General features: G+C 41.0%; 1 protein-coding gene across 3 annotated transcripts in view; it reads right to left on the reverse strand.

Annotated features, from left to right (window-relative positions):
- Window positions 1-26,925, reverse strand: part of AFAP1 (actin filament associated protein 1) — a 50,357-nt gene that overhangs the window by 8,542 nt on the left and 14,890 nt on the right. Inside the window, exons 6-13 of one of the 3 annotated variants that reach the window (XM_063130155.1) lie at window positions 21,050-21,142; window positions 15,359-15,443; window positions 12,720-12,869; window positions 10,920-11,131; window positions 10,367-10,512; window positions 6,485-6,620; window positions 4,470-4,724; window positions 1,874-1,988 (exon numbers count right to left, since the gene is read on the reverse strand). In XM_063130155.1, the coding sequence (XP_062986225.1) occupies window positions 1,874-1,988; window positions 4,470-4,724; window positions 6,485-6,620; window positions 10,367-10,512; window positions 10,920-11,131; window positions 12,720-12,869; window positions 15,359-15,443; window positions 21,050-21,142 (1,192 nt within the window). The remainder of the gene's footprint in view (window positions 1-1,873; window positions 1,989-4,469; window positions 4,725-6,484; window positions 6,621-10,366; window positions 10,513-10,919; window positions 11,132-12,719; window positions 12,870-15,358; window positions 15,444-21,049; window positions 21,143-26,925) is intronic. The other 2 variants (XM_063130154.1, XM_063130153.1) reach the window with 2 other exon arrangements.

A 26,925-nucleotide genomic window follows, 5' to 3' on the forward strand; every position in this document is an offset into this window, starting at 1 on the left:
ATCTCCACAGCCAACCAAGTTCTCCACCCACAGTCCTTTCTTGCTGCACGTGCAATCAGCAAATTATGCAACGTGAATGGAGACTGTAGTCAGATATAGATGGGGCTTGGACAAACGCTTGCTCATTCAAGGGAGGTTAATCACACCACTTCATGAAGAAATTGTTTAGGCCTAAATTATACAGATTAACTCCTTAGGAAAGCACGACGCATTTAAAAACAAACATGATCAAAATCAGCGATGGTTAGATACTATTGCCAAAAACCAGAGCTTCCCTTCTGAGTGGGAAGCTCAGATACACACATGGATCTCATACATGCAAAACAAAGTTGCATTTTGGCTGCAATCCAGTGCACCCTTACCTGAGAGTAAGCTCTAGTGAACACAATGGGACTTGCTTTGGAGCAAACATGTATACAATTGCTCTGTTAGTGATGAGTGAGCTCTTACTGATTTAATTCACAATTGGCTTGTTTTTTCCAAACTATTTTTTTTATTATTTCTTTATTTACAATCAACAGACCAATATAAAACAAGAAGATACACCATATATAAAACAGTACAAAGTAGGGATAAAGAAAGAAGAGGGAGTGTTACAAAACCACTAAAGATACTAGATTGTTATTTTATGGTTTTTGAAAAGGGAACAGAATTGGGTTATTGGGGCCTAGCATAGTGACAAAAGGGGGGGATGTATAGATAATAAAATTGCTGATCTGTGGATTTAAGCACAATCAACATCCATAAGAGATCTGGTGCGGATGGCCAAATTCAGGAATTTGGCCACCTGCTCAGTGGTAGATTTACTGGAGCCCTGAAGTAGACTAATCAGGAGTGACTCAGGGGAGCGTCCAGGGAAACGTTGCATAATAGGACATAATAGGTCTTTCCTTGCCTGTTGGTAAAAATTGCAATGGAAGAGCACATGCAGAATGGATTCCACCTCGATGTTATTACATGGGCAGTATCTGTTTTTGGATGGAATTTTCTTATATCTGCCCTCCAGCAACTTGGAGGGGAGGATGTTAAATCTTGCTAGGGTGAATGCCTTCCTGTATTTGGGAATGGTTAACCAACCCAAGTAGCCATATTTGGAATATGGTAGCCATATTCCATCTTTACAAGAAGGGACTGGGAGACCCAACGATTGGGGGAACATGGTCCCCAGGCAGTTCCCTGGAGCTCTTGGAGGTCTATGTCCAGTAGTCTCTGTTTGGTGATCTGTTTAGCGCTGTCCAAGTCCAGAGATAGCAGGTAAAAAGGGGATAGCCCTATTGAGGTTACTTTTTGCACCACTGCCCTAGACCAGTGAGATTCGGAAGGTTCTAACAGGACTTTGGTAACCAAGGAGTTGGAAGTGAGCATTAGGTGGCAGCGGAGCCAGTAATGTATGGTAAATATCCAAGCCTGGCATTTTAATGTGCTTAGTCCAGCCTCCAAGTTGAGGGCAGCACCGGAAACACATCTAGGGACTCCGAATATAAGCCTGAGGTAAAGATGTTGCACTCCTTCAAGTTTTTGCACTCAGCTCAACTTCTTCTCTACAGACTTGCAGTGTTGAAGCATAAATATCGATGGTGCTTTGCTCACAGACATTACTGCATTGTTCCCTCAGAATAGTTCTTGGAACATGTGCTGTATAGCTGTCATGTAAGATCCATGGCTAGCTACACAGAAATCTTACACTCATCACATGATGGCAGGCAGCAATCTAGCTGGTAGATCCAAGAAACTGGGCCCAAACCATGCCTGCTCCAAACTGGGCCCAAACCATTTCTGTCATGTGCTACAGCAAACAAACTATTCTGAGGGAACAATGATATCTTGCTAATTTCAGAAGCACAAGATACTACTTTTACTAGGGAACACTTACTAGAAGTGCTGTGTTTCACATTTGAAGCAAATTCTGATTTCTTTTGTGGATTGTTTAATGTTCTTCCTTTTCCCATAACTCCATTGGTAGCTGTAGAAGCCTTCTTTCCTTTAAACTGTTGGGAAAATAAAACATTTCTTTAGTGGTCATTATTAGGTGGCAGTTTTCATACTTTCCCTAGATCAAAGGTACTAAAACTACCCAAATAAAAGCCGATCATTTGCACTTACAATTTTAAAACTAGCTCAATTGGAAAGGGTGCTTTTTCTCAAGCAATAAAGATGAAAGAAAAACAAGAGTGCAGGACACGGAATAATGGGCTCAAGTGAAAGGAAGCCAGATTCCAGCTGGACATCAGGAAAAACTTCCTGACTGTTAGAGCAGTACGACAATGGAATCAGTTACTGAGGGAGGTGGTGGGCTCTCCCACACTAGAGGCCTTCAAGAGGCAGCTGGACAACCATCTGTCAGGGATGCTTTAGGGTGGATTCCTGCATTGAGCAGGGGGTTGGACTCGATGGCCTTGTAGGCCCCTTCCAACTCTGATATTTTATGATTCTATTGTTATCAAGGAGCATACAAGGGAGAGGCCATACATTTCTGAAGCCACAGGCTGTAGGTGAGTACTCAAAATTTCAAGCAATCCCTCATGTATGTATGACATGGTTTTATAAGTGTGTGTGTGGTGTGTGTGTGTGCACATGACAAAATAATCACAGGCAGATGAATTTACCCAGATTCTTGGGACTGGGCGATGGCCTGACCACAAAATATTAGATCAGTAATCTTATTAGAGCTGTAAATAGTTAAAGTTCCAATTTCACACATGGCTGGCACAATGTCAACATTTGCAAAAATGGGGGGGGGGGGGAAACAATTTGTAATTTTGCTTGCCAACACTAGAATTCACACATAAGTTTGGGGTTCTGTTGCCTGGCTTAACAAATAAGTTCATTTAGAAGTTGTTTATTTATGGTTCAAATATGACAATTTCAAATGACACGGAAGTGTATCTACAACATGGTGGTGGGTTTGTTTGTTTTTGCTTCAGTGTTATATAAAACACATTAGCCAGAAAGGACTCGTGGAACATCTTGACTTAAGAAGGCAAGATTTGTGTTCAAGTGATTTTACTCAGTCTTTAAAATTAAACATTTTAATTCCCAGGCAGTTCTTCGTGAAGTGTTATGAAACAAGCAATAGTAGGACTGCAGGAAAAATTATTCCAAAAGCAACTAATTTAGTAGTTATTTGAAATTTCAGAAGCTCTTCCTGATCTCAGGACAACTCCTCTGGGTGAATTCAGATGAACAGCCACATTGATGGAAGACACCACAGGGTGACTTTTAAAGAGTTGTATAGCAAATTGGTGAAATGGCAATTCACGTCACATTTCAAACATATTCAAGAAGATGGGAGAGCTGTGACACTGCCGTTTGGCTATCATCTGTTTGGGGAGTCAAACAGCTTGGCTCCTTGATTTATTTATTACACTGTGCACAAGGTTCCCTGAACATTTTGAGCTTCTGAAAGGACACATTGCCAAAAAGATTTGAAAAGAGCACATAGAGTGGAACTCATGCACAGATTCATATGTAGCTTTCCTAATCGAGATTATTGGACACTTCCTTATAGAACTGAAGGGTGCCTCCTGCACAATGCAGAAAGTTGTGTCCGAAGCTCAGGTTACAAAATGGAAGGACCCATAGTTTGGGTCCAGGCTACCTGCGGGATCGCCTTCTCCCGTACAATCCGACCCGCACACTCGGGTCCTCTGGGAATAATTTACTCCAGCCAACAAAAATAAGGCTGACAACTATCACCCAGAGGACCTTTTCTTCTGCTGCTCCCAGTTTGTGGAATGGCTTGCCGGGGGAGATTTGTCAACTTACCAGTCTTCCAGAATTTAAGAAAGCCATAAAGACTGATCTCTTCCGGCAGGCCTACCCAGCTGTACTTTAAGATGCCTTTTTTTTAATGGTGTGCTGCTTTTAATGATGCACTGGTTTTAAATGTTTGAATTAGTTTTATGTACTTTATGTTGTTTTTAATTGTGTTGTATCCCGCCTCGATCCAGAGGGAGAGGCAGGTAACAAATAAATAAATAAATATATTATTATTATTATTATTATTATTATTATTATTGTTGTTGTTGTTGTTGTTATTATTATTATGTTTCACCCTGCCTTATTTGTCAGTGCAGTATTGCCAACTTCTGTGTGTGTGTGTGTGTGTGTGTGTGTGTGTGTGTGTGTGTGTGTATCCACTCTATTTTGAAATAGACACTTATGGGGCAGGTTAATCCCACCTATTGATTTGCTCAACTCCTGAAATCTTATGTTTTCATAAATCCTTTCCCACTCAAAATGCGGGCTAAACTACTGGAAAAAAACACATACCTGGTAGTACTGTACTACACTAGAACAGAATGTTATTTCTGGTATTCTATTTTCCAATATTCAGCATTTCTCTTTGAATCCAAGTGACAATGTGGCCTTATTGAAACTATGAGCATTTGAAGTTCAGAGCATTATGTTAAGATAGTCACCAAAACAAGAAAAGAAAGTTGGATTAAAAGAATGAAGCGTTGCAGTACCTGTGACACAGATTCCCTCCCCACAGCAGAGGTATTAGTGACAGACTGAGCAGATGACAGACTGGATGAGACAGGGTGTTTGTAATGGTTAGAGGACAGTTTGTCAGTAGATGACCTATTGTTTTTCCTGTCTGCTGGTGGATAGCGTGCAAAGATTTTCGGAGACGGCAAGTTATCGTACAGGCCCATGTTATCATAAAGCCCATCTTCTCCCACGTTTCTGCTACGAGTAGGAAAGCCATCTTCTGGTTCCCACTGCAACACACATACTTAGTAAATTAGCACAAACTTCATGCACTGAAAAAAGTGAAATCACAAGAAAATTAACTAAGTAATTAAGGTTCCCACTCTCAGCATGCATTGTCTCCATTACTGACTCCACGTTTTATTCTAAAAGACTAAATGAGAATCTGCTGTTATTTTACAGATATTTCATCCAATAAATTGTCTAAATGCTTGAGTTGTCTGGAGGTTTCAATAAGGTCTTAAAAGGGTCAACTGAAAGGGACAACAGGGGAGTTCCCTTAATATATGCTCCCCCCATAATACAATTCAGGATGCAGCATATGTGCTTCTCTGGCTTGTTGAACCTACAACACAAGTCCCAATGAGGTAAGCCAAGGATTTGGTAGTTGGGTTAAAACCACAAGGGAAATGAGATAAGCCAACATTATCTATCCCGTACTAGCATTTATACTTCTATGGCTTGATTTGGATCATAATGGAGTCACTCAACAAACCAGAGTTTGTCTGAATGTGAATGAGCTTAAGTGCTCCCTTCTCCCCTTCTCTCACAGAGGAGACTTCCTGGTTTCTCAGATCAGTTTCCCATGACATCCAAACCAGGAAACTGTGGTTTCAGAGTTCTCTACAAATCAGGATATGATCTGGGTTCATAGGAAGTTCTTAAAAAGTGGTTTCCTGGTTTGGATATGGGTAACTGTGGTTTAAGAAACCAAGAAGTGTCCTCTACAGTTGGGAGTGCAAGAGGAGAGAAAGGAAGAGGCAGAGCAGGAAGTGCTAAAGCTCATTGCACATTCATGCTCAAACAGGTCATGAGTGGTTGGAGCACCCCCATTACTTCTGAACCAGGTCTACATTTCAGAATGATGAATGGGGAGTGTTTGGGGAGTCTACTTCACATCATGGGTTGTAGGGTGGGTACAAAGACACCCTGAGTTCGGACAACCCGCCAACCCGCACTATAGCATGAGTAATTATATAAATGGCGGTCATGCACGGGCACACTGAGGGCATGGGGAGAAGCCAAACCCAGCCTTTCTCAAGTGTTACAGGATAATGACTATACCAACTACACATTTTCTTTGTAGGATGAAAAGGAGGAACTATTGGAACCAATGGCACCAACCTTTAGTTTCATAATAAAAGGATAACTTTTAAAATCTCCATTGATACACACAAACTCATCAAATAAACGAAAGAGTTGTTTGTGATCTATTTATACACAACACTGTATATTATAAATGATTTGGTACATAGACATATCAAGATTCAGCTCCCTTTACTGGGTGTGTATAGCTTTTAGGATGCAGCAGAGGGAAACGATAAGACCTAAAGTTCAATTAAATAAGCCCCATTGAGTTCAGTGAGACTCACTCTCAGGCAAGAGCATGTAGGATGTTTCTGATGTTTGCAATTTCCTTCGCTCATGTTATCAGACCAAAAAAAAATGCATGAAGGTGGATGAGTAAAGGACATAGCAACAACTTCCTATTTCATTATTTCATATTTTGTAGAGCTGCAGAAGGTCAACCTCTTGCTTTGACCTTTTTCCAGAGAGCTGCATTAATTCGTTGGCTTAAATAAACCAAAGAATATTAGACTACATATATTTATGTTGGCTTACATTACATGTAGTATTGAAACAATATGTCCCACATCCAAGGAATCTGTAGATGAGATAGAGCAACACTTTGGGATCATGCCTAGTGATACTCAGTTAAGTTGCTTCATAGGCTTTGGGGAACTCAACACACATAAATGATTTGACCTACACAAAAATCAATTCTTACTGATCCATTTATGCAAGGAACGTCGTCATAATGAAGTGCCATCCCACTGGGACATGCATAGCCATTGGTAGCATTTCCTCGATAAGGATTAGTAGAGAGAACCCGTCTATTCATAAAACTAAAACACAAAAACAAAACAGGGTTTACTGAGTTTATGTTGAAAGTACATTCAGAGAGTAAATATGATTCACCCTTTCTCCCCTCTTCCCAAATTCTCCCTTGCATTTTCCCACCAACTTCTGGGCTTTACATTATGGAACAACACCAAAATTTCAACCAGGAAGCTATTGCTTAGCAAAGTACAACGCCTCAGGGAGGAAAATACAGCACACATTCTTTGATTCAAAGGGGCTAGGTAAAAAAGGCTAGGAAATTTTAGGAGCAAATTTGAAGATTTAGGAACATGGATAAAATTCTCTTAGATCCCAGGGGAAGGAAATTTCTCAGAAATGATCACGTAGTGCATCTTGTTCCAGGTGGTGTTAGCAAATGGCTTTATTTTTCTAATTACAGCTTGTTGTTCCAAAGGTACAACTATTGGGAAGAAAAGATGGCACTTCCCCTCACTAGAAAGCACGGCTTTACACATGCTTTACACATGCTTTTGATTACACAAGGCAGCTCTTTCCTATCCTTTACGTGGCCTCTCTGTGGCAACATTGGAAAGTCAGAGCCACCTGTGTGAGTGGAGCAAAAAAAAAGCCAAGTTTAGGCCTCTAAGTTAGGGACAGAGGAAGATTCCCTTTGAATTTGGCAAAAGAAAGAAAACATTTAAGGCTTTGCAGCTATCTAGCAAAAGAAAAAAAAATACTGAAGGGGCGGTAAGTGTCCTACTTGCTCTTAGGGGACTCATAGATCTAGTTCGCACATAATGCCTATCCCTGATTTAATTAATCAGTGGTTTGGAGCTCTACCCAGGGTGTGTTCAGTGGATGACTAAACAAACTGTGGTTTGCTTTTTTCAAACCACGGGTGTCTTGTTTCCCTCCTCCTTCACCCAACATCTAACCATATCCCAAATGCAGCACCAGCTGGTTTTTGTTTTTGTTTTTACCGCTCTTGTCCACCACCTCTGTAGCCTAGTGAATCAACTCATGGGTTCTCTTTCTGGGTTGTGGTGTTTACAAACCATAGTTTATAAGGATGTCTGGGTTCACACATCATGACAAGCCAGAATTCAACAATCCATGGGTTAAATAAATTAGGAACTAGTCACAGCATTCAAAGTTTCTATGAGCATCTCTTATAAGGGTTGCAAAGAACTGTAGTTACTGAACATGCTAAATAGCAATTCTGCATTGCTAATGAAATACCTAACTCATGATTTAATAACTAAACTTATCAGGGCTAACATATTTTTGCAGGCACACTTCCAAAACATTACTCTGGCACTGATAACCAGTTCAAATGATTCATGTAACATAGTCCTAAAATAAATGCGTGGTGTATTGTTTCATATATTCCCCTCTTTCAATTATTTCACAGTGGACCAGGATTTCCAGAGCTTTTCTAGTTTTAAAGATTGACCTTGGAGTTGCTAAATACATTCAGATGATTGCACCTATTTCTGCTTGAAGACTTCCATGAGAGGTTACCATCAACTATAGTTTGCAATGCAAATGTGGAAAATATACCTCGTTTGATATTTAAATGGATCATAAGTTGATAGTACTGCTTCAACATATAATTTATTGGTTAAATTGACTAATTTTAAAAAGTATAAGCTTCAACCCTAAAGTCCCTGGGAATGTGACCCGGGAGCCTTCGGAATCTGCGGAGCTCCTGCTCTGTGGGCACAGCAGTGCATCTCGTTCTGGAGACCCTCCTACTTGCGATGGTGGAAACCTCTGTTGCTGCTGCTCCTTTTGCTGGTGTTCCAAAGACTTTCCCAGTCCCTTGACAGGCCCCAGGGACAGGCCCTGGGATTACACCAGCCCTGGAGCTGGTGAAGTTCACTCACGTCCATTAGCTTCAATTGGAGGGGGAAGTCGTCATTTTTTAAACCAGCTCAAAAACTGGTAAAAAAAACCCAAACCAAAACCCCTTCTTACCTCCTGTTCTAGCCACTCTGAGTAGCAAGGCTTTGGATGCAGCAGACACTCTGCTGCCAAGCTCCTCCCACCGGAGTGATAAGATTGCTCTGCTTATTTGACTACAAAGATGCTCCCTATTAATCAGGCAGCAGATTTTAAAATATAATTAATAAAAGTGCTTATAAAACACTGCAGATGGCAAGCACCGTCTTAAAAGAGAGTCTCCCTTCTCACACATACACAGGAGGAATGCCTCAAAGATGAGGAGCCCTTGAACACATGTGTATCACATAAAAACAAAAGGTATTCCTGGCCTTAGAAGTACTATTTTAACCCACATGCAAATTTAATGAATAGACTAATCAACAGTATCAATAAACATCCCATTAATTGGGTTGCAGACCTATTTGACACCAATTCTAGAGAAGCATTTTGAGTAAACTTCAGTGTTTAAGAATTAACAGTGTGATCCTAAGCATGTTAGGATGCTGTTAGGACAGTTGTACAGTTATTTGATGGTTGTTTAACTCTCCAAAAAGCCATGCTGCCCAGATTCAGATGGCATGATAAACCAAGGCTGGGTGGCGATTATACAAATCACACCCAGCATGTGCTGCAGCAAACAACAAGCCACCATGGCTTGCTTAAGCCATGGTGGCTTGTTTTGATCATGTGAACAAGTCCTCTGTCTTATTATGAACATCTCCAGTTAGTATGTTAAGGGCACTTGTGTCTGCAGAGGTCCATTTGTCAAGCATATGTGAATGGGCTTTCTCCTGTGTCACTCCCAAATTGTGCAATGCTCTCTTTCCAGAATTATGATTGGCCCCCAAACTCTTGGGTGTTGACAAAGATATTAGGACATGTTTCTTTAACCTGTAAAGCCTTACACAGCTTGGGACCACAATACCTGACGGAACGCCTCTCCCGCCGTGAATATACCCGGTCACGATGTTCAACATCTAAGGTCCTCCTCCGGGTGCCTACTCCGAGAGGGACAGGGCCTTTTCGGTGGTGGCCCCCAGATTATGGAACAATCTCCCTGACGAGGCTCGCCTGGCGCCAACGCTGCTATCTTTCCGGCACCAGGTTAAGACTTTCCTCTTTGCCCAGGCATATGGCGGCACATCTTAATCACCCACATGTTTATTTTTAACGGTTTTTAATGCTGTATGTATGTATGTTCTACGTTTTAGAATTTTAAATTTTGTGTACTTGTTATAAATTAGTGTTTTAAATTACTTCAGTGCATTATTGTTGTTGTTCTTATCTATGATATTATTTTATTTTTGATAGTGCACTGCCTTTGTGGCCATTTGTGGCAAAGAAACATTAATAATTGAGCTTTTATATTGTATTTTATATAATGGTTTTATACTGTTGTTTTATACTTGAATTGTCTTAATTTTGTAAACCGCCCAGAGAGCTTCGGCTATTGGGTGGTATAGAAATGCAATAAATAATAATAATAATAATAATAATAATAATAATAATAATAATAAATGTTTAGTCAGAAGTAAATCCCATTGACTTCAATGTAATTTACCCTCTAGTGAGTGTGTTTAGGATTGTAATCTAAATTCTTTGGTGAATTACAAATGGATGCATTTTGCCTCCACTCACAAGCGAGCTAACACAGGCAAATGTGGGGCAGAGGGCAGATGCTAGGAGATCATTTTAGGAAACACCTTTCGCCTCTCAAGAGTTCACAGTTTTCGCTGCGATATATAGCAAAGGAAAGGCGACAGCTAAGGTTTCTTGACATTAAAATCAAATCAATAAAAAACCTAATTTTCCTGAAAATATTCTTAACTGATTGAGCTCCTCCTACCAGAAGGTTTGCTTTGCTGCTTGAATGACACTCGCCGTCACATCCACATCTATGTAGTCATAGTGCAGAGTGCCTGGATCTGCTGCTGAGCCGCTCTCAGCCAGCAAAATCCCAATCCACCTGCCCATGTCTTCTGAAGATGCAGCCTACACAAAGAGGGAGGAATCACTTTAGCATTGAAACATCCAACTTTTGTTTCAGGTGTACCCACCTATGTTGATAGAGTATATACGACATAGGTAACAGTGTAGGATCAAACAGAAAACTTAATGAGAGAAACACTAAAGATAAATGTTGTCTTATAGTTTCTCAAATATTTCCATGGACTCAGTGGTAAGAAAAGATGAAACCAGTTTTTCATAAAACAATTAGACACTTTAAATAATAGAAGCACTGTAATAAAGAAACAATGGGTGTTAAACTAGAGCTCCTGACACTGATAAGAATGGGGGCAAAAGAACTCCATGCATTCAAAACAGAATTGGATATTTTCTTAGATATGGAATATATCGCTTGCTCCAAAAGTGGGGTGTCTGCACATTAAGCAGCCTACCTCTAATACTGCAACTTCCTGGGCATTTCGAAGTAGACGGAATGTCAGAGGATGCTTGGAGTCCAATCCTGGAATAACTTCACAGCCACGGAGAGGGATAGAGACGATATGAGTTTTTAGATCTGTCCTGTCCTTGTGGAAAATGAGCTTATTATCTTTTACTCTGCACCAGCGCTCACGCCAACGGTTATTTGAGAGCACATTCAGATATCCTGCAAAAGAAAAAAATAAGCTTATTCACTGGTTTTCCCCCCACTCAAAATGTTCATTCAAACTGATTCTAATGCTTATCGAAAGTACCTGGAACTGAAGAATAAAATGGGAGCCAATCTGAAAATAGGGTGGTTTTTAACAAAGGTTTCTCAAACCATAGTAAAGTCCTCCTTTTCATCAATTCTGGGGGTGGGCAAAAGTCTTTGCCATGCAGTTGCATGGCTAGCCCCAGTGCTAAGAAAAGTGCTTCTCTTTGGGAGCTGGCGTGTTCCAGAAGCAGGCACCATAAGCTCCTTCATAGCTCTGATTGACTGCTGCTTCAGTATTATTTTTCATTCTAAGTAGGAGTGCTTCCAGATGGATGGCATTGTGCAACTACTCCATCTTCCTCTCCTTAACAGCTTTTTTGGGCAAGAAAAAAGATGAAAGAAGCAGTAAGAAAACATGGTAGGGCTGGAAGTGAAGACAATGTTCTGGACTTCCCAGTAAAATTCGATGTTAGAGGCACAGTGATTGCACAATAAAAGCCTCTTCTGGAAGCATCCTAGGTCTTATTCGAAAGGACTCAAGGAGAACCAGGTACACAGCCAAGAGTGTCTTAGATGTTTTTACTCAACAAGCTGGTAAAAACTTTAAAGAAACATCTCCACCCAATGATGTATGAGAAGCCACTGCTGATTTCTGAACCAGTTTTTTAAAAAAGCACTGCCCTAACAAAAGAGGGGGGAAATAGAGAGTCATAAAAAGTTTGTGCAGAGGGGAAAATATCCTTGGAACGGGAGTGGATGAGTCTACGAGCAGAAGGCAGAGAAAAACAAAGGAAAGATGAAGGAGATGAGAAGTTGAGTGGGACAGCAGGAGGACCAAGACACTGGATGGGAAGAGGTGAAGGAAGCTGGAGGAGGCTTCCATCCTAGGAGACAGGATGCAAAAGGAAGATGGAGAAGCCAGAAGCCTGAGGGGCAAGGACTTGGAAGAATAATGAATAGAGGATGAGAAGGGAAGTATCCAAATGGGGTGAAGGAGTCAGGGGAGAGGAAGCTATGATGCAGGGGCGTTATCATATATTTGCAATTGTCCGTTCCCTAATCAGAAAACCATCCAGATACACTGTAGGGGTCAGGGAAAGAGCATCCATTAAGCAAGTGAATGGCAAATGGAGCACTGTCATTCATCTGAAAGCATTGGGCAGAGAAGGTGGCATTGCTGGGAGATGGTTGATTGCTTACAGCTGGCCCGTCAGTGCACGGATGGACACTCTAAGAGGTTCCATTGGATCAGCATAAACTGATCAGATAAAAAAAAAAATCCCAGAGTTTTGAAGAGAATTTCAGGGTGAGCTATAGATGGGGGCGGGGAGAGGGCTTCATAATATAGCTATTAAGTAATATGAGTGCAAATCTGAGAGGTGGAAGCTCTTAGAAGAACAAAGTAGTGAACCTGAGAGATTGAAATACTATGGAATACAAAAAACAACAACAAAGGTACCTGCGCTGCCCTTGAGAAAAAAATTCCAAAATCAATCAAGCTATCTACCTGTTTCTCTTTCTGGTTTAATTGCAGGTGACAACATAAGAGATGACTCACCACATGTTGGAATATCTTCTTCCGCTGATGAGGTTTGCTCATCTGTGGAGGGTTTTTTCTTTCCTAAGCCAATTATCTTTGTTATCTTCTTCCCTGTTACTTTAGATACGGAGCCCTTGGAGTCCGTCTTTGAGCTTTTTTTCCTCTTTACTGCCAAGAAAAACAAGCACATGCAAATCTTCCAAAAGAAAGAGTTCTGAAACAGAAGTTGTTGTCCCACATGAAGTATTATCATGAGCAGCTGACACAGGCAAAGGGTTGCCTGTAGCGAAAAGCCAATGTGGTTGAACAGCTAAAGCACCAATTTGGACCGGAGGTCAAATCCCTGCTCAGCCATGGAAAATCACTGTGTGACATTGAACAAGATTGATGCTGCTGAGGACTTGCTTTACCACAATTAGCTGAAAGCATGAATTAAAAACAGGGGCTCTACACAAGCACTTAAGGTAGTACTATACCACCCAGCAGTGCTTTTCCCAAAGACTCAACTCCTCCTCTTATGTTTATTCAAAGGAAGTCCTGTTCAGTTAAAGATTTTCTGTTTGCTGGTCCTGTCCCTTTTATGGCTTCCTGTTGATCACTAAAGGATTAGTGATGAATAGCCTCTGAATTGCCTTAAAATGAGAACCCAATGGGGTTTGTTTCTGAGGGTTAGGACTGTGTTATAAATTTACTTATTGATGCTTCCTTGTTGCTGATTAAAGCCATTGTTGCACAAGTGTAGAGCTTGATCAAAGTTCCTTTCCTAAGTGTGAGATCAACACACTGAACTAAATGGCAAATATTCTAATAAAATAATTTAGTGCCAACTGCAGCTTCATTCAGTCCTCCCTTAGAAGGTCAGGGCTTGCCTTCCTCCAGGTTTATGGTCAAAGCATCCCTGGTGGTCCCACCCAGGGTTCTAGGGCTCTTGCAGGTGCCCAGGGAGGCCAGGTGCTGATCCAGCCCTGTCTTTCCCCTTACACAGCGAAGAACACGTCAGAGTAAAGGTCTCTAACGTTCTACAATAAAGGCTAGATTTGAAGACAAAACACCCCAAAACATGAAAGCATGATTAATTTTGGTAAGTGCAAAATTCACATGCATGAAGGATTGACTCGACTATATTATTACTCTGCTTCAAGTGTGATGGATTGGCTAGGGCATAGTCTGGCCTGGGTACAGGCAAGGAAGGTGATGGTGGTTTGAGGATAACGTGGTTTCCTACTTCTTGAAACCCTTTTCCCCTGACCTTTGCAGAACTCAGTCTCCCTACCTTAGCCAAAGATCTCCTATGACTTCTAAACTGTAAGAATGCCACGATTCTTTCTGATCCTACTGTCTTTAACACTAGCAAGACACAATCTTTCTGCTGCAAAAAGCTTCAGTTGCTACATTTCTTTATCAGGCTGCAGTTAAAGGCACATGAGCAGAGCCAGGTTGAAAGATGGCAACTTACTCCCTCGTCCATAGCTCACAGACCCTCAAGTTCCTGAGTGCTGTATAGGACTGCCCTATACAGGCTAACTATGACTTAAAAAGTTGTATGGCAGAGAAGAATATAGTATCAGCAGCTCCTCTCAACATAGAAATGTCGTAATGGGAAAAGTGGTACCTATTACATTACTGGTAGCAGTGCAGCTTTCAAATGCATAAGAGCACTGAAAGTCAGCAGCCTTGGCTCTTTATGAGGTTTGGTCCCAACCCCAGTTTCACTTGGGCCACTACCCTTCAATCTTGCTTCTTTCATTCCCACTGGCTTCCAGCCAATATCTATTACTGCCCAGTGCTAAAAAAATTTCTGTTCCCATTTCTGAGGTCTTGCACCAACTTCTTCTACATCCCCATTAATTTCTCCTTTCCTTGACTTCTTCAGGCCTCTTTCTCATCTTCCTAATCTTCTCTGGGGTTCCTGCATCTCAATCTATTTCTGACTCTGCCCCCTTCCTTTGGCTATCCTTCTGACCTTCCTGCTGCCCAGCCTTGTCTACCTTGCCCACACCTATCTCTAGAGCCAGAAAGAGGTTTTTCATTGACAAAACTACTTCTCACTTTCTGCAGAGAATGCCTATCAAAATTCCATGCTACCCTTTTCACTTTCCCAGCACTTAGAATATTTCTGAACATTCTTTGGTCACACTTGAAGCAGCAGCCAAGCACCTCTCTATCGTGCCTGGGTCCAGCTCCAGCTGAGAATCCCCTCCCTCCTGCTACCAACTGTCTCTGCAGAGGCCACCAGTGAGGGAGGAAGCAGCAGCCAGGCACCTCTCCATCGTGCCTGGGTCCAGTTCCAGCTGAGAGCCCCCTCCCTCCTGCTACCAACTGTCTCTGCAGAGGCCACCAGTGAGGGAGGAAGCAGCAGCCAGGCACCTCTCCATCGTGCCTGGGTCCAGCTCCAGTTGAGAGCCCCCTCCCTCCTGCTACCAACTGTCAACTAACTGCTGAACTTTGCAACTAAGATTGTAGTGCCTGAATTTGCTTTCCTTTTCCCCCTCCTCCTCCTCCCTCCAAATCCCCTTTCCTTTTGTGTCATGTCTTTTAGATTGTAAGCCTGTGGGCAGGGACTGTCAAGAAATACTTTTGTAAGCCGTCGTGAGAGCCTTTTTTGGCTGAATGACGGCATAAAAATGCTTAAATAAATAAATAAATAAAAATCTTACCTTGTTCTTTTCCATTACAGATGGCAGTTATTCCATTTTCTACAATACCTTCTCCGTCAGAACTTGGTCTTTCTGAGGACAATTTCTACATGAACAAAAGAACTAGGTCATTATTAATATGGTCAAGCTGGAAATGATTTCTCATTAATCAAATGATGTGCCAAACACTTATCTATCCATGCACAAACGTGAGTGAGCCAAGAATTCATTTTCAGGAATTGACCTTGTCACACAAACATTAAAAACATAATTCGTGCCAAAACTGTTGAATATCTCATGATTCCTTCACTGTGGGATTTTCTGCAAACTTCTAATAAAAAAAATTAAGCTTCTTTGGCTCTCTAGATATAAAGCAAAGCCCACTCCTTTAACACTGTAATAGCTCCTTCAGGACTATGTAAGTCCAGACTTACATTTCAACTATAATTACTTAATAATAGAGGTCCTCAGTTTCAAACTGTCAATAATATAATTGCTAAAACTGCTAGAAAACCATTTGGGCTAATAAACTAGTGACTTCACAAAAGAGGGTATGTGTTTCCTCTCAGCATTACTCCTCACCATTGAGGTTCCTCGGCTTTCTGTCTCCCTCTGTCTAGTCCTGTACATATAAACACCTATCTGATATTTCTGTTTAGATGTCTTGCCAACATCTCAAAGTTGGCATGTCCAAGAATGAATTACATTGGCGTTCCATTCCACTTTATACCAGTCAGAAACTCTTTGTCCTTCCCTCTAAAGCTCTCTCCAACCTTGCCTCAGCTTATCTTTCTGCCCTTACCTTTCTGCCTGTGACCTTAATTTCTCTAACTCCACTACCCTTGCTAATTTTCCTTTAGTCCCCAGGCCTATTCTCCTAACTGCTAGCATAATCTTGTAGAACTTTATGTGGTGTCACCTCTCTCGTTTCCTTCAAATTCCTCTTCAAAACCACCCATTTTACAAGACCTTCTTTGGCATCACTGGGCCCACCCCTGGAACATCCACATATTGGCAGGGAGGTCTACACGTAAGCTTCTAATTGGCTACCTTTGTGCCTAGTCCGGAAAATTCAACTAGTTCAAAACATGGCAGCCAGGTTGGTCACCGGTACACCTAGAAGTGACCACATCACACCAGTCTTAAAATCCCTTCATTAGTTTCCGGGTGAAGTATAAAGTGTTGGTTATCACCTTTAAAGCCCTACATGGTTTGGGTCCAGGCTACCTGCGGGATCGCCTTCTCCTGTACAATGTGCCCCGCACACTCAGGTCCTCTGGCAAGAATTTACTCCAGCCAACAAAAACAAGGCTGACAACTATTACCCAGAAGACCTTTTCTTCTGCCGCTCCTAGTTTGTGGAATGGCTTGCTGGGAGAAATTCGTCAACTTAACAGTCTTCCGGAATTTAAGAAAGCCATAAAGACTGATCTCTTCCGGCAGGCCTACCCAGCTGAATTTTAAGATGCCTTTTTTTAATGGTGCGCTGCTTTTAATGATGCACTGGTTTTAAACGTTTGAATTAGTTGTATGTATTTTATGGTGTTTTTATTTGTGTTGTACCCCGCCTTGATCCAGAGGGAGAGGCGGATAACAAATTATTATTATTATTATTATTATTATTATTATTATTATTATTATTATTATTATTATATGTTTAGCATTCCCAATAGTGTGGAAGTCTATGCATAAGCAGCTGCTCACTGCTCATGCGCAAGTCTCTTCCCTGCAGACATTCACTCCAATGCCATGTGGAAGGGGGCTGCCATTTGCTCAAATACATCTCCGGTTGTCCTTGCCTCTCCCTCCTCCCTCCTATTGACTGAAGCCTCATTGTCTCAAGGGCCCTTCTTTCCTTACAAAACTATGTAAAATGCTCTCTCTCTCTCTCTCTGTGTGTGCTTATCCACATATAAATCTGCAAGGGATTTCAAGCTGTCTCCCAGAATACAGTTCCATTTCCTTCTCCTTATTTCGATCCACAGGAATTTATATATCCTTTTCTGTCTTACTTATGTATCTTTTTAGTCCCTGATCGCTCTATGCACCCAAATTTAAACGTATCTTTATTGTGCTGATGTTCCTGAAGAGAACTGACTAATTGAGCTGGAATTCTGCCTGTTCTTATAACTCTTGTATTCATAAACAGTCAGAGCGCCCTTTGGCAAACCGTGGGCCAGGAATAACATTCACAGCAGTGGCTAAAGAAGATGGCTTTTAGTCCTGTCTTGGGTTGTCACAGTCTTGTTTAAGAAAAGCTTTTCCGTTATATTTTCATAGTAACAGAGAAAATAAACTTTTTTTTTGTAATTAGCCTGTATAATGGGAACATACCTCCACTTAAATGACCTATGACTTCAGACTGTAAAGATCAATTATTTGTAAAAAATAAATAACAAAGTTGTTTTATTTAAAGAAGGATAGTTGAAGTTGGAATACTATACGATAACCCAGTGCAGAAGTCACTTCAACCATTTTAATAATACTATTTATTCTTTTTCAAGCATCTAAAAGCAAGGCACTGTGAAGTACAAAACACAGAATAAAAAACAACAGAGCCAGGCCTGCAGGTTTATAATCTAAACAAAACAACAACAACAACAGTTTATTGCTTATTAGTCAGTCATGCCATGCGCATACAGAAACAGCTGTTTTTGCTGCTGTTTTTATCTGGTTGTGCTTTTATATTGTATTTTATATTATGGTTTTATACTGTTGTTTTATACTTTGAATGTTTTAAATTTTTGTGAACTGCCCAGAGAGCTCCGGCTATTGGGCGGTATAGAAATGTAATAAATAAATAAATAAATAAATAATAAAATACTCCTCACACCAGAGGTAATACCAAAATACAAAGTGTTGGTATTAATATTTAAAGCCCTAAATGGTTTGGGGCCAGATTATTTGAAAGAATGCCTCCTCTCATATGTACCTGCCTGGACCTTAAGATCATCCACAGGGGTCCTTCTCCGTGAGCTCCTGCCAAAGGAAGTGAGGCAGATGACTACGAGGAGGAGGGCCTTCTCCGCTGTGGCACCCCAGCTGTGGAATGAGCTCCTCGGAGAGGTTCGGCTGCCGCCTACACTGTATTCCTTCCGTCGCCAGCTGAAGACCTTTTTATTCTCTCAGTATTCTCTCAGTATTAACTTAAATTTAAACTTTGCTGTTTTAATTCTATATTTTAACCTATATCAATTTTTGCTGTGTGGTTTTATCCTGGTTGTGCTTTTTATATTGTATATTGTATTTGTGTTTTAAATTTGTTGGTTATTTTTATGCTCTTCGTGGTTTTAATTTTTGTGAACCGCCCAGAGAGCTTCGGCTATTGGCCAGTATAAAAATGTAATAAATAAATAAATAAATAAATAAATAAATAAATAAATAAATGTTAATAAAATGGCTAACAAGAGCAGGTTAAAACATCTTGTAATCATGGACAATATTTGCAGACATATTATATTATATTAATGAGTTTAGTCTTTTATGGCTGCCAGTGACTTTTGTTTCTCCAGAGCCCGTTTGACAAACTTGGTAGTCCTATGTGATGTGTAATAATCTGTACCAGCCAATAGTGATAGAGTTATGCTTGCAGAGGAGATATAATTGAACCCAACGATTAAGGGGTCAAGATACTGCTTCCTCAGCTCTGCATAAATGGGCACTCTGTTAGGAAGTATACCATGTCCTCTGCCTTAAGACAGCCGGCAGGGCAATCTGCTTTTACACTGTGATGGAGGTGAACGCACCTACAGCATGCATTCACCTCCATCAGCTGAAGTGAATTCAGTCTGCACCGAGTCATAAGCCATCTCAGCTCATAGGAGGTGACAGAAGTTAAGTATGGGTGGACCTTTCCTGGGAAGGTAATAATACCTTTATAGATCATGATGGAATGACTCCCAGCAACGATGGCCATTGCTGTCTGGATGTCAACATCATGTAGTCTTCTGAAGATCTCCCCCGTGGCCCTATCATACCCCCTTGCTAGTAGGTATGATTGCGAAATGCCCAGCTCAGAGACAGATATTCTTATCTTGTCCGCCCATGAGTCTTTCCCCATATCTTCATATGCTGATAAAACCAAGGGCGAGACCAGTTGGAACGCTATCTTTAGCCAAAAGAAGATGGCTGCTTTTTGGACAAGTGTTATCTAAACAAAAAATCCTGGAGGGAAAATGAAAAACTTCAATTAATCTTTCCAAGACAATGCAAAGACTCAGAAAAGTATTCCCTGCCAATTCACACTAGCCCTTGAGATCTCCACCCAGCCCCAGAACATACTCCTCCTGTCCCGTCTCTGATCTTGCAAGCAACAGTGGTGCCGGGAGAGGAGGTGAATTCTTCTCTTCTCTCCCTCTTTCTCCATTGACCTCATACACTACATAACAGAGCACAGAGCCCGGGGGATTTATTGATAACAGTGCTCAGAAGAACTGCATTTCCCATGATCCTCCAGGCTTTATGCTCTGACACACAGTCTAAATCAATATACATACCTGACATAATGCTATGTTTGGCTTTAAATCAGGCAACCAGAAATGTGAGATTTTAAAAAGGAAACTAAAAGAAGCTGAAGGGCATGAAGCTTATCTCTTTTTGAAACAGATAAGCTTTTAATGGGAGAGGGGGCAGTGTAGAAAATCTGTAGTGAACCCAGAAAAATTAAGTTTGTACATGGAAATTAGCAAAAATATATTACATCAAAATAAATCACAATTTGAGAGAGTGACAAAGTTGGAGAGAATCTCAACCAAATCAAGTACTGTGTTACCATTTTAAAGAAGGCTTGCTACTCATCAGCCATGTTTGTATGTCAATTTAAGCCAAGAACCCTGTTTTATTAAACCATAATATGAACAAGCTGAACACAGCCCATTCACTCCTCCCTTCAGGCAAATGAGTAAACAAACAAGGCAGGAGTAGTTTACTATGATGTTTGAACCTAGAATTATAGTTTATCATACTCAAAAAAGCCAAGATTTACATATGTCGTACTCATTTTTTTTTTCATTTTCATGTCATGTCTTGTATGTACAATAAAACTACATTTACTAAAAAAAGAAGCAGCAGTAGCAGCTAGGATTTGTAAACCAACAACAAACCCTGGTTTAAAACTGGCTAACCATCCTGACTTGTTTGGGCACAATAAACCCTAATCCCAGGTTTGGATGTCATAGGCCACAGCTAGACCTAAGGTTTATCCTGGGATCATCCAGGGTTTGCCCCTGCCTGAGCACTAGATCCCCTGTGTGTCACCTAGATGAACAGGTTTGACCCCTGGACGATCCAGGGATAAACTTTAGGTCTAGCTATGGCCATAGTAAGCTATCCCCATTTGGTTTATTATCCACTCAAATGAAAGGAAGAGGAAATAAGGAGTGAACAGGCTGCATACACAAGCACACTGCTCATTTGCAATTACCCTGTTCCAACGACATGCTAAGCCATGTTGGTTAAGCATTTTGAGCTAAACAGGCTTAGTGTGCCATGTGAACCATGATTTAGTGTGTCACGTGAACCATTCCTAACCATGGTGGCTACATAACCATTGTTTAAACATGCTCATTAACCACTTGCTGCAAAAGGGTTAGTGGCATAACAATGGCTTAGTGTGTTGTCTGAACAGGCCCATTGAGGTTCCTGGCTTCAATCGATGTGTGAATGCAGCTATTGCAAAACAATTATATACTTCATGTTTCAGTAGTCTTTTACCTTTTCAAGTTCTGTCTTGTGTACAGGAGAATTAGATGAAAGCCCATCTGAATCTGTAGCTCCAACGTAGTTGCTGCAAACTTCCTTTATTACCTTCAAATAAATGAAAAATACCACATATGCTTGTTTAGATATTGCTTAAAACTGAAGACATGGAAGGGAAGAGAAATATGGGAAATTAAAGTTAAGAGTGGCTACTATCTTGAAATTTGAAGATATGTTTTTGATGGTTTTAAATTTTGTATATTTTTAATGTTTACTGTTTTTAACTTTTGTAAACTGCCCAGAGAGCTTCGGCTATGGGGCGGTACATAAATGTAATAAATAAATAAATAAATGAATGAGTATTAATTCTGAAGGTTTTCTTAGAGATACCATCAGTTCATAGTTCCCATTCTGTTCAGTCAGCATCTTTATGCAAGACCTGGAGGAGCCACAATGTCATGAGGTGAAAAGTATCAATTTCTAGAATACTTAAGCCAAAGCCTGAGACCTCTCATTCTGGGTAGATAAAGCCTTGCACACGAGGGACAAGGTCTTTGTCTTCCTCTCCCTCTGTTAATCAATAGAGACCTGTTGTTGTTTATTCGTTCAGTTGCTTCCGACTCTTTGTGACTTCATGGACCAGCCCACGCCAGAGCTTTCTGTCGGCTATCGCCACCCCTAGCTCCCCCAAGGTCAAGACCTAACCATGGTCAAATCTCAAATCTCACTTTTCTTTTCAGTGCTGACCATGGTACAATGCCACATCTTCACCCAAATGAGATTTGGGGAGAGTCAGCTCACATACTGCGTGGAGCGCAGCTCTGCAAACTGGACAATCCTGCAGGCAGAAGCAAGTGGGAAATGATTTCCATTGGTTTCCCTCCAGCACGCAACCCCTTACGTCCCTGAAAATCTGTTCTAGAGGTTTAGGGGACCCACCTAAACCATGTGTGAAAGGCTGCCAGGAGGAGGAATAGGCAAAGGCTGCAGCGCTACCTCGTTCTAACAGTGGGGAAACTCCACCAGATTCCAGTTGCCTCTGCCAATGGAAGGAGCCCGTCCATTTGCAGAGGAGCAACTCTAGGTTCAACCTTTTATTTTCTTTTTACTACACCCCCACCCCCATAAGAGTTGTGGGATGGGATGGGTAGAATTACACTGCAATAAAAGGGAAGAGAAATCTGCCACAGCTTAATTCCTAAAGAAAAGTGTTCCAGGGTTCCACCCTATGCAATTTTGACCCCCCCCCCCGCCTAACCCAATTCTTTATCATGTGCAGAAACATGACCTTTAGATGTTGCAACAGCGGTATGGGAGATGTTTGCATACGGGTTCATTCCATGGTGCTGCAGTAACTCTGAAAGGCCCACCGCTATGCGGGCACGGCCAATTGTGCTAGGCTCTTATTGCACAACTGTCATCCTGCAGGAACTGTGTCTGACCCTGTCCACATGATGGTGATCCTCTAAGAAGTGTTAGAGAAGAGCCATGGGAGGGGACCATTAAAAAGTGGCTGCCCTGCTACTGTGTTTGATAGGTGTGTGGTTATTTATTTGATGGTGGAGGGGGAATGCCCTCTGCATATGCTCAGAGAAACTTGTCTTTATTACTCCTAAATTCTGGAATTGAAGAGAAATTCCAGGGTCAGAGGCACTGTGTGATTTAAAATTAAACACAGGCTGAGTAAGCAGGTTGGGTCAGCTGCAAAGCACATTGAAGAATGCTTTTAAGGTTCAGCTGGGGGTAAAAAGCAACAAAGCCCACATGCTTCGGGTGGAGAGAAAGGAGAGGAGAAGCACTGATGCTTAGACACTAGTTAGAAATTAAATAACAAATACTTTTGTTTTTAATCATGTGGCATTTCAGAACAATAATCTTGTTTTGATATAGCTACAAGGTCAGAGGATCCCTTTGACATTATTTCTAACTGGTTGTTTTTTTAATCCACCTCTGTTGTCACCTTCATGTCTTCAAGCCACATTCCAAAGTGGCACTTTCCTCCTCTTTGTATTACGCTGAAAAAGTATATCCAGGTGCCATCCCTTCAGTGCCAACCCTGCTCCAGGACAATCTCTGAGAACTGACTTGGCCAAGAGCAGAGGTGTAGTAGCATGGGTGGAATTTGTTCACTTACATTCGCTGAAGTTAAATGTAAAGTAGTTCAAAAGGGAGACAATTACAGAGCATGGAATCAAATTTCATCAGTTCATCACAGTGCCAGCATGACTGGGTACAGGTATACATGGGCAGGTAGGCCTGTGCACTTTTTGGAAGAACCTCAAACATTATTCAATGTTTCTAAGGCTCCTCATTCTCTTTTGCTGTTCCCAGCACCACAACGACTGCATTTTATTTCCCCCAGTATTTTCATTTGCCGAGTGGGTTAGTGTCCTACTGATATCTACCATGAAATCAAGGGACTTCCAAACCCATAGCCACTTCTCAGAATCCTACAATGTAGGTTACACAGCAGTGAATCTAACCTCTCTCCAATTTTTACATTTAGGTGGAAGCCGAAGCTCCTTTGCAACTCCCCCCCTCCAATATCCTACAACAAATAGCACAGGAGGAACAAAAGCAGAGCAAGGCCCCAAAATCAAAAAGTCACACTGGGACTTTTCAGTAAGACTGGTACACTTAGCAACTTGCTTCTTTTCTGTTTCTGCATCCTCCACCACCGACATCTCTACCAGACCCAGTAACACATTTTCAAGAATTGGGGGAAATAAGGTTGATATATTAGAGAAAGCACTAAGGTAGTTTTATAATGTAAAACTATATAATAAATTTGTAAGGATGTTTAAAAAAATCCAAATGGCTATAATTTAGCTTACTGAGAACCTATTCTACTTGTGCAGACATTGCTATATTTCTGCTCCTGCCTCTTTGATGACCCTAACAGAATTGCTCATATTTTCAGCATCTGCTCATACCACATAGGCAATTAGTTTTGGCCATGCAGGAGAATGAAAGTCAGAGAGAGGACACAAGGCATAATTTGGCAGTGATCACAGAGCTGTGTCTGTGAAGTCATGCACTGTTTCAAAAGACTGATTTCATCATTACAGCTGGAGGGGATCACTGTTATCAAGACACGGTTTCCATCCAAAGCTGATTGCTGCAGGATTATGTGCCCACAAGTGAAGCTTTGGTGGGATAGGGGCAGAGACATGGCTGCCCTCAAACCCTCTGCAGTGGCAATTTCAAATGTTATTTCTTTAATACATTTTTTATCCTGCTCTTCAACCATGAATGTTCCCAACTCAACTAATTAAAAACAGCAATAAAGCCACAATGCACTGAAAATTACAAAATGGTAGAGTAGGCTCTGTTGCACTAGGTTCCTTATTGTCTTCTGGATGCAAGTCAAAAGCCCTGGTTTTGACTTGCAAAAGTTATCCATTGTGTTGCATCATGATCATTGATCAATCTGAAGCATCCTTTTGACTATTGTCGAAGAAATGTGTGAATGGGCTGTTTTGTCTGTGTCCACCCTGGTTTGATGTAAGCCCTTTCTATTAGAAATTAAGTTCTATAGCAATTTGATGCAAACTGTAGCTGAAAATATATTGAGCAACACTTGCTCAACCAACAAGAAGTGTTGACACATTAGTCAGAGTGTGAGCCTCCCAGCGAGGACAGGAAGAGTAGTAACCACAAAGGAACAGATGTTCCAGGATTGCAATACCCATCTATGTATTGTTTTTCTAGTCTTAGAATTATCTGCACTTTGCACATGCATAAATGCCTTGTCTATCATTGGTTACTGTATTGCAAAACTGTATTATGATTGGTTCATTATATGAGGAAGTTCTGTTGTTGCTTCTGAGGATGTTACCCTATAAGTATCTTAGCGTTGCCTACAACTAGTGGGCAGTCCTTGCAGCACTGCAGGCTGCTCGTAATAAAACTTTTCCAAGATGAGAGAAATTGTGTCTTGAGAGTCTTTGACCGCCACTCAGCGAACCAAGGGAAGCTGCCCTTTCGGGTTCCTCCACACTATACTATCTGCATGGTACCTCTGTAGACCAAAGACACCAAAACAGGTAGGTGTCCTACAGCTCTGGAGCTTCCTTCTTTGTCCTGGAGACTAACCAAAGTCGGAACATATTCTAGATGCACTATAAAAGTTTTATTTGGGCTGGTTTTTTTTTAATAACTGGAGAAAAAACAGGCATTGTGTAATTTTAATTCTGGTATTGTATTATTTCTGTTTCAGGGAGTATCTGTTTCTTGCCTCAAGGCCATGGGATGGGGCAAGCTAGAAACTGAAGTAATTAAATTAAACGTAAGGCCATTTCTTTTAGTGGCTATATGGGTAAAATACTAGATTTGTTCAGGGCATTAGCCTTCCATTTGAAGATATCTTTGAGACTTGCATGCAGAACAGATACTTTGCTGCTTAGTTTGAGACCATGGGAAAAGCTGGAGGATCCTTTTCAGAAATATCTTGCCCCGATGGGATGAGAAAAGCAGACACAACTTGGTGAGCTGCCACCATCTAGCTTCCAGTGATGACCCCTCCCTTCCTCCCCCAATTCCCATCAGAAGGGTATCTGAGGGAACATCTTGCCCTGAGGGGATGGGAAACAGGTTACCCTTGAACTTAGAAGGTGAAGAGACACTGCAGAAGAGAAGAAAGAAAAGTGGAACAGGCCAGCAAAGAACAGGCCTGGCCAGCAGGGCAATAGATGCAGTGCAACCTAAATACATTTGGTTCCAGAATAGGTATATTCCCATCTATCTTGGCAATTGAATCAAGCATCACTGCAGTGCCATTTCCCCTCCTCCTTCCCAACACTTGTGTCTCGTGATGGCTTTAGATGGCATGCTTGAGCGAAGGGACTATGTAATTATTTATTCTCGTAAGCCACTCTGGGAGCCTTTTGACTGAAGATCAGGATAAAAAGGCTTTGAATTAATGAATGGAATAAACCTGCAATGAGGTATCACTGAACAAGATGTGCATCATGGAATAGTCACTGAATGTCAAGACACACAGTAGCAAGGGTGGCATGTCAGGTAAGGTGACAGCTAGGACTGCAAATGCTGTTGCCATGGCTGCTGTTGGGAGCTCCTTCCATCTTTAAATTCAAAATCAATTTGCTGATCTAAAAATATATTTGTCATCTGATAGCTTTGACATTCATAGCAGAGAGAATTGTGGTCACAATATATAATTATCTTAGAATACTCCTGTATTTGCTATCCATACAATTACAAATAGAGCCCATGTATCAGCAAGGAAATGTGAGTATAAAAAGCAAAGAAAGAAAAGATTTCCCCAGGCATTTTATCACAACAGAGCTATGATTGATTATTTCACATTAACCAACAGCTAGCCAAAGACTTTTCTCTTCTCCCAAGCATTTAAAAGCATTTAACAACGCTAAGTTTGTTTTTTAACGGACCCCAGAACTGTTGTTTTTAAATGGATACTGTTGTTTCTATACTGTTGTTTTTATGTTTCTGATGATTTTAAAATTTTGTATACTTTTTAATGTTTACTGTTTTTAACTTTTGTAAACCACCAGAGAGCTTCGGCTATGGGGCGGTATAAAAATGTAATTAATAAATAAATAATTAAATAATTTATTTTTGGGTATTTATTATGCAGTACAATTTAAATATGTAGACTCAACCAATATTATCCACAACCAAAATAATTAGATATTGTAATGAAATAATGATGCTATGTGCCTCATCTACTTGTGTTTAGGAAGTGAAGTGCCCCTCCGTGTGTAAAGGGGGGGAGAACATATTAAAAGAGAGAGAGAGAGAGAGAGAAGGAGGAGGAGAAGGAGGAGGACGAGGAAGATACAACTTTTAGAGACCCCCAGAAGAGTTGCTTACCCTACTAAGGGTCTTGATCAAGTCAGAGTGGACCTAGG

Source organism: Elgaria multicarinata, chromosome 7 (genome assembly GCF_023053635.1).
Source record: "Elgaria multicarinata webbii isolate HBS135686 ecotype San Diego chromosome 7, rElgMul1.1.pri, whole genome shotgun sequence".
Classification (NCBI taxonomy): domain Eukaryota; kingdom Metazoa; phylum Chordata; class Lepidosauria; order Squamata; family Anguidae; genus Elgaria; species Elgaria multicarinata.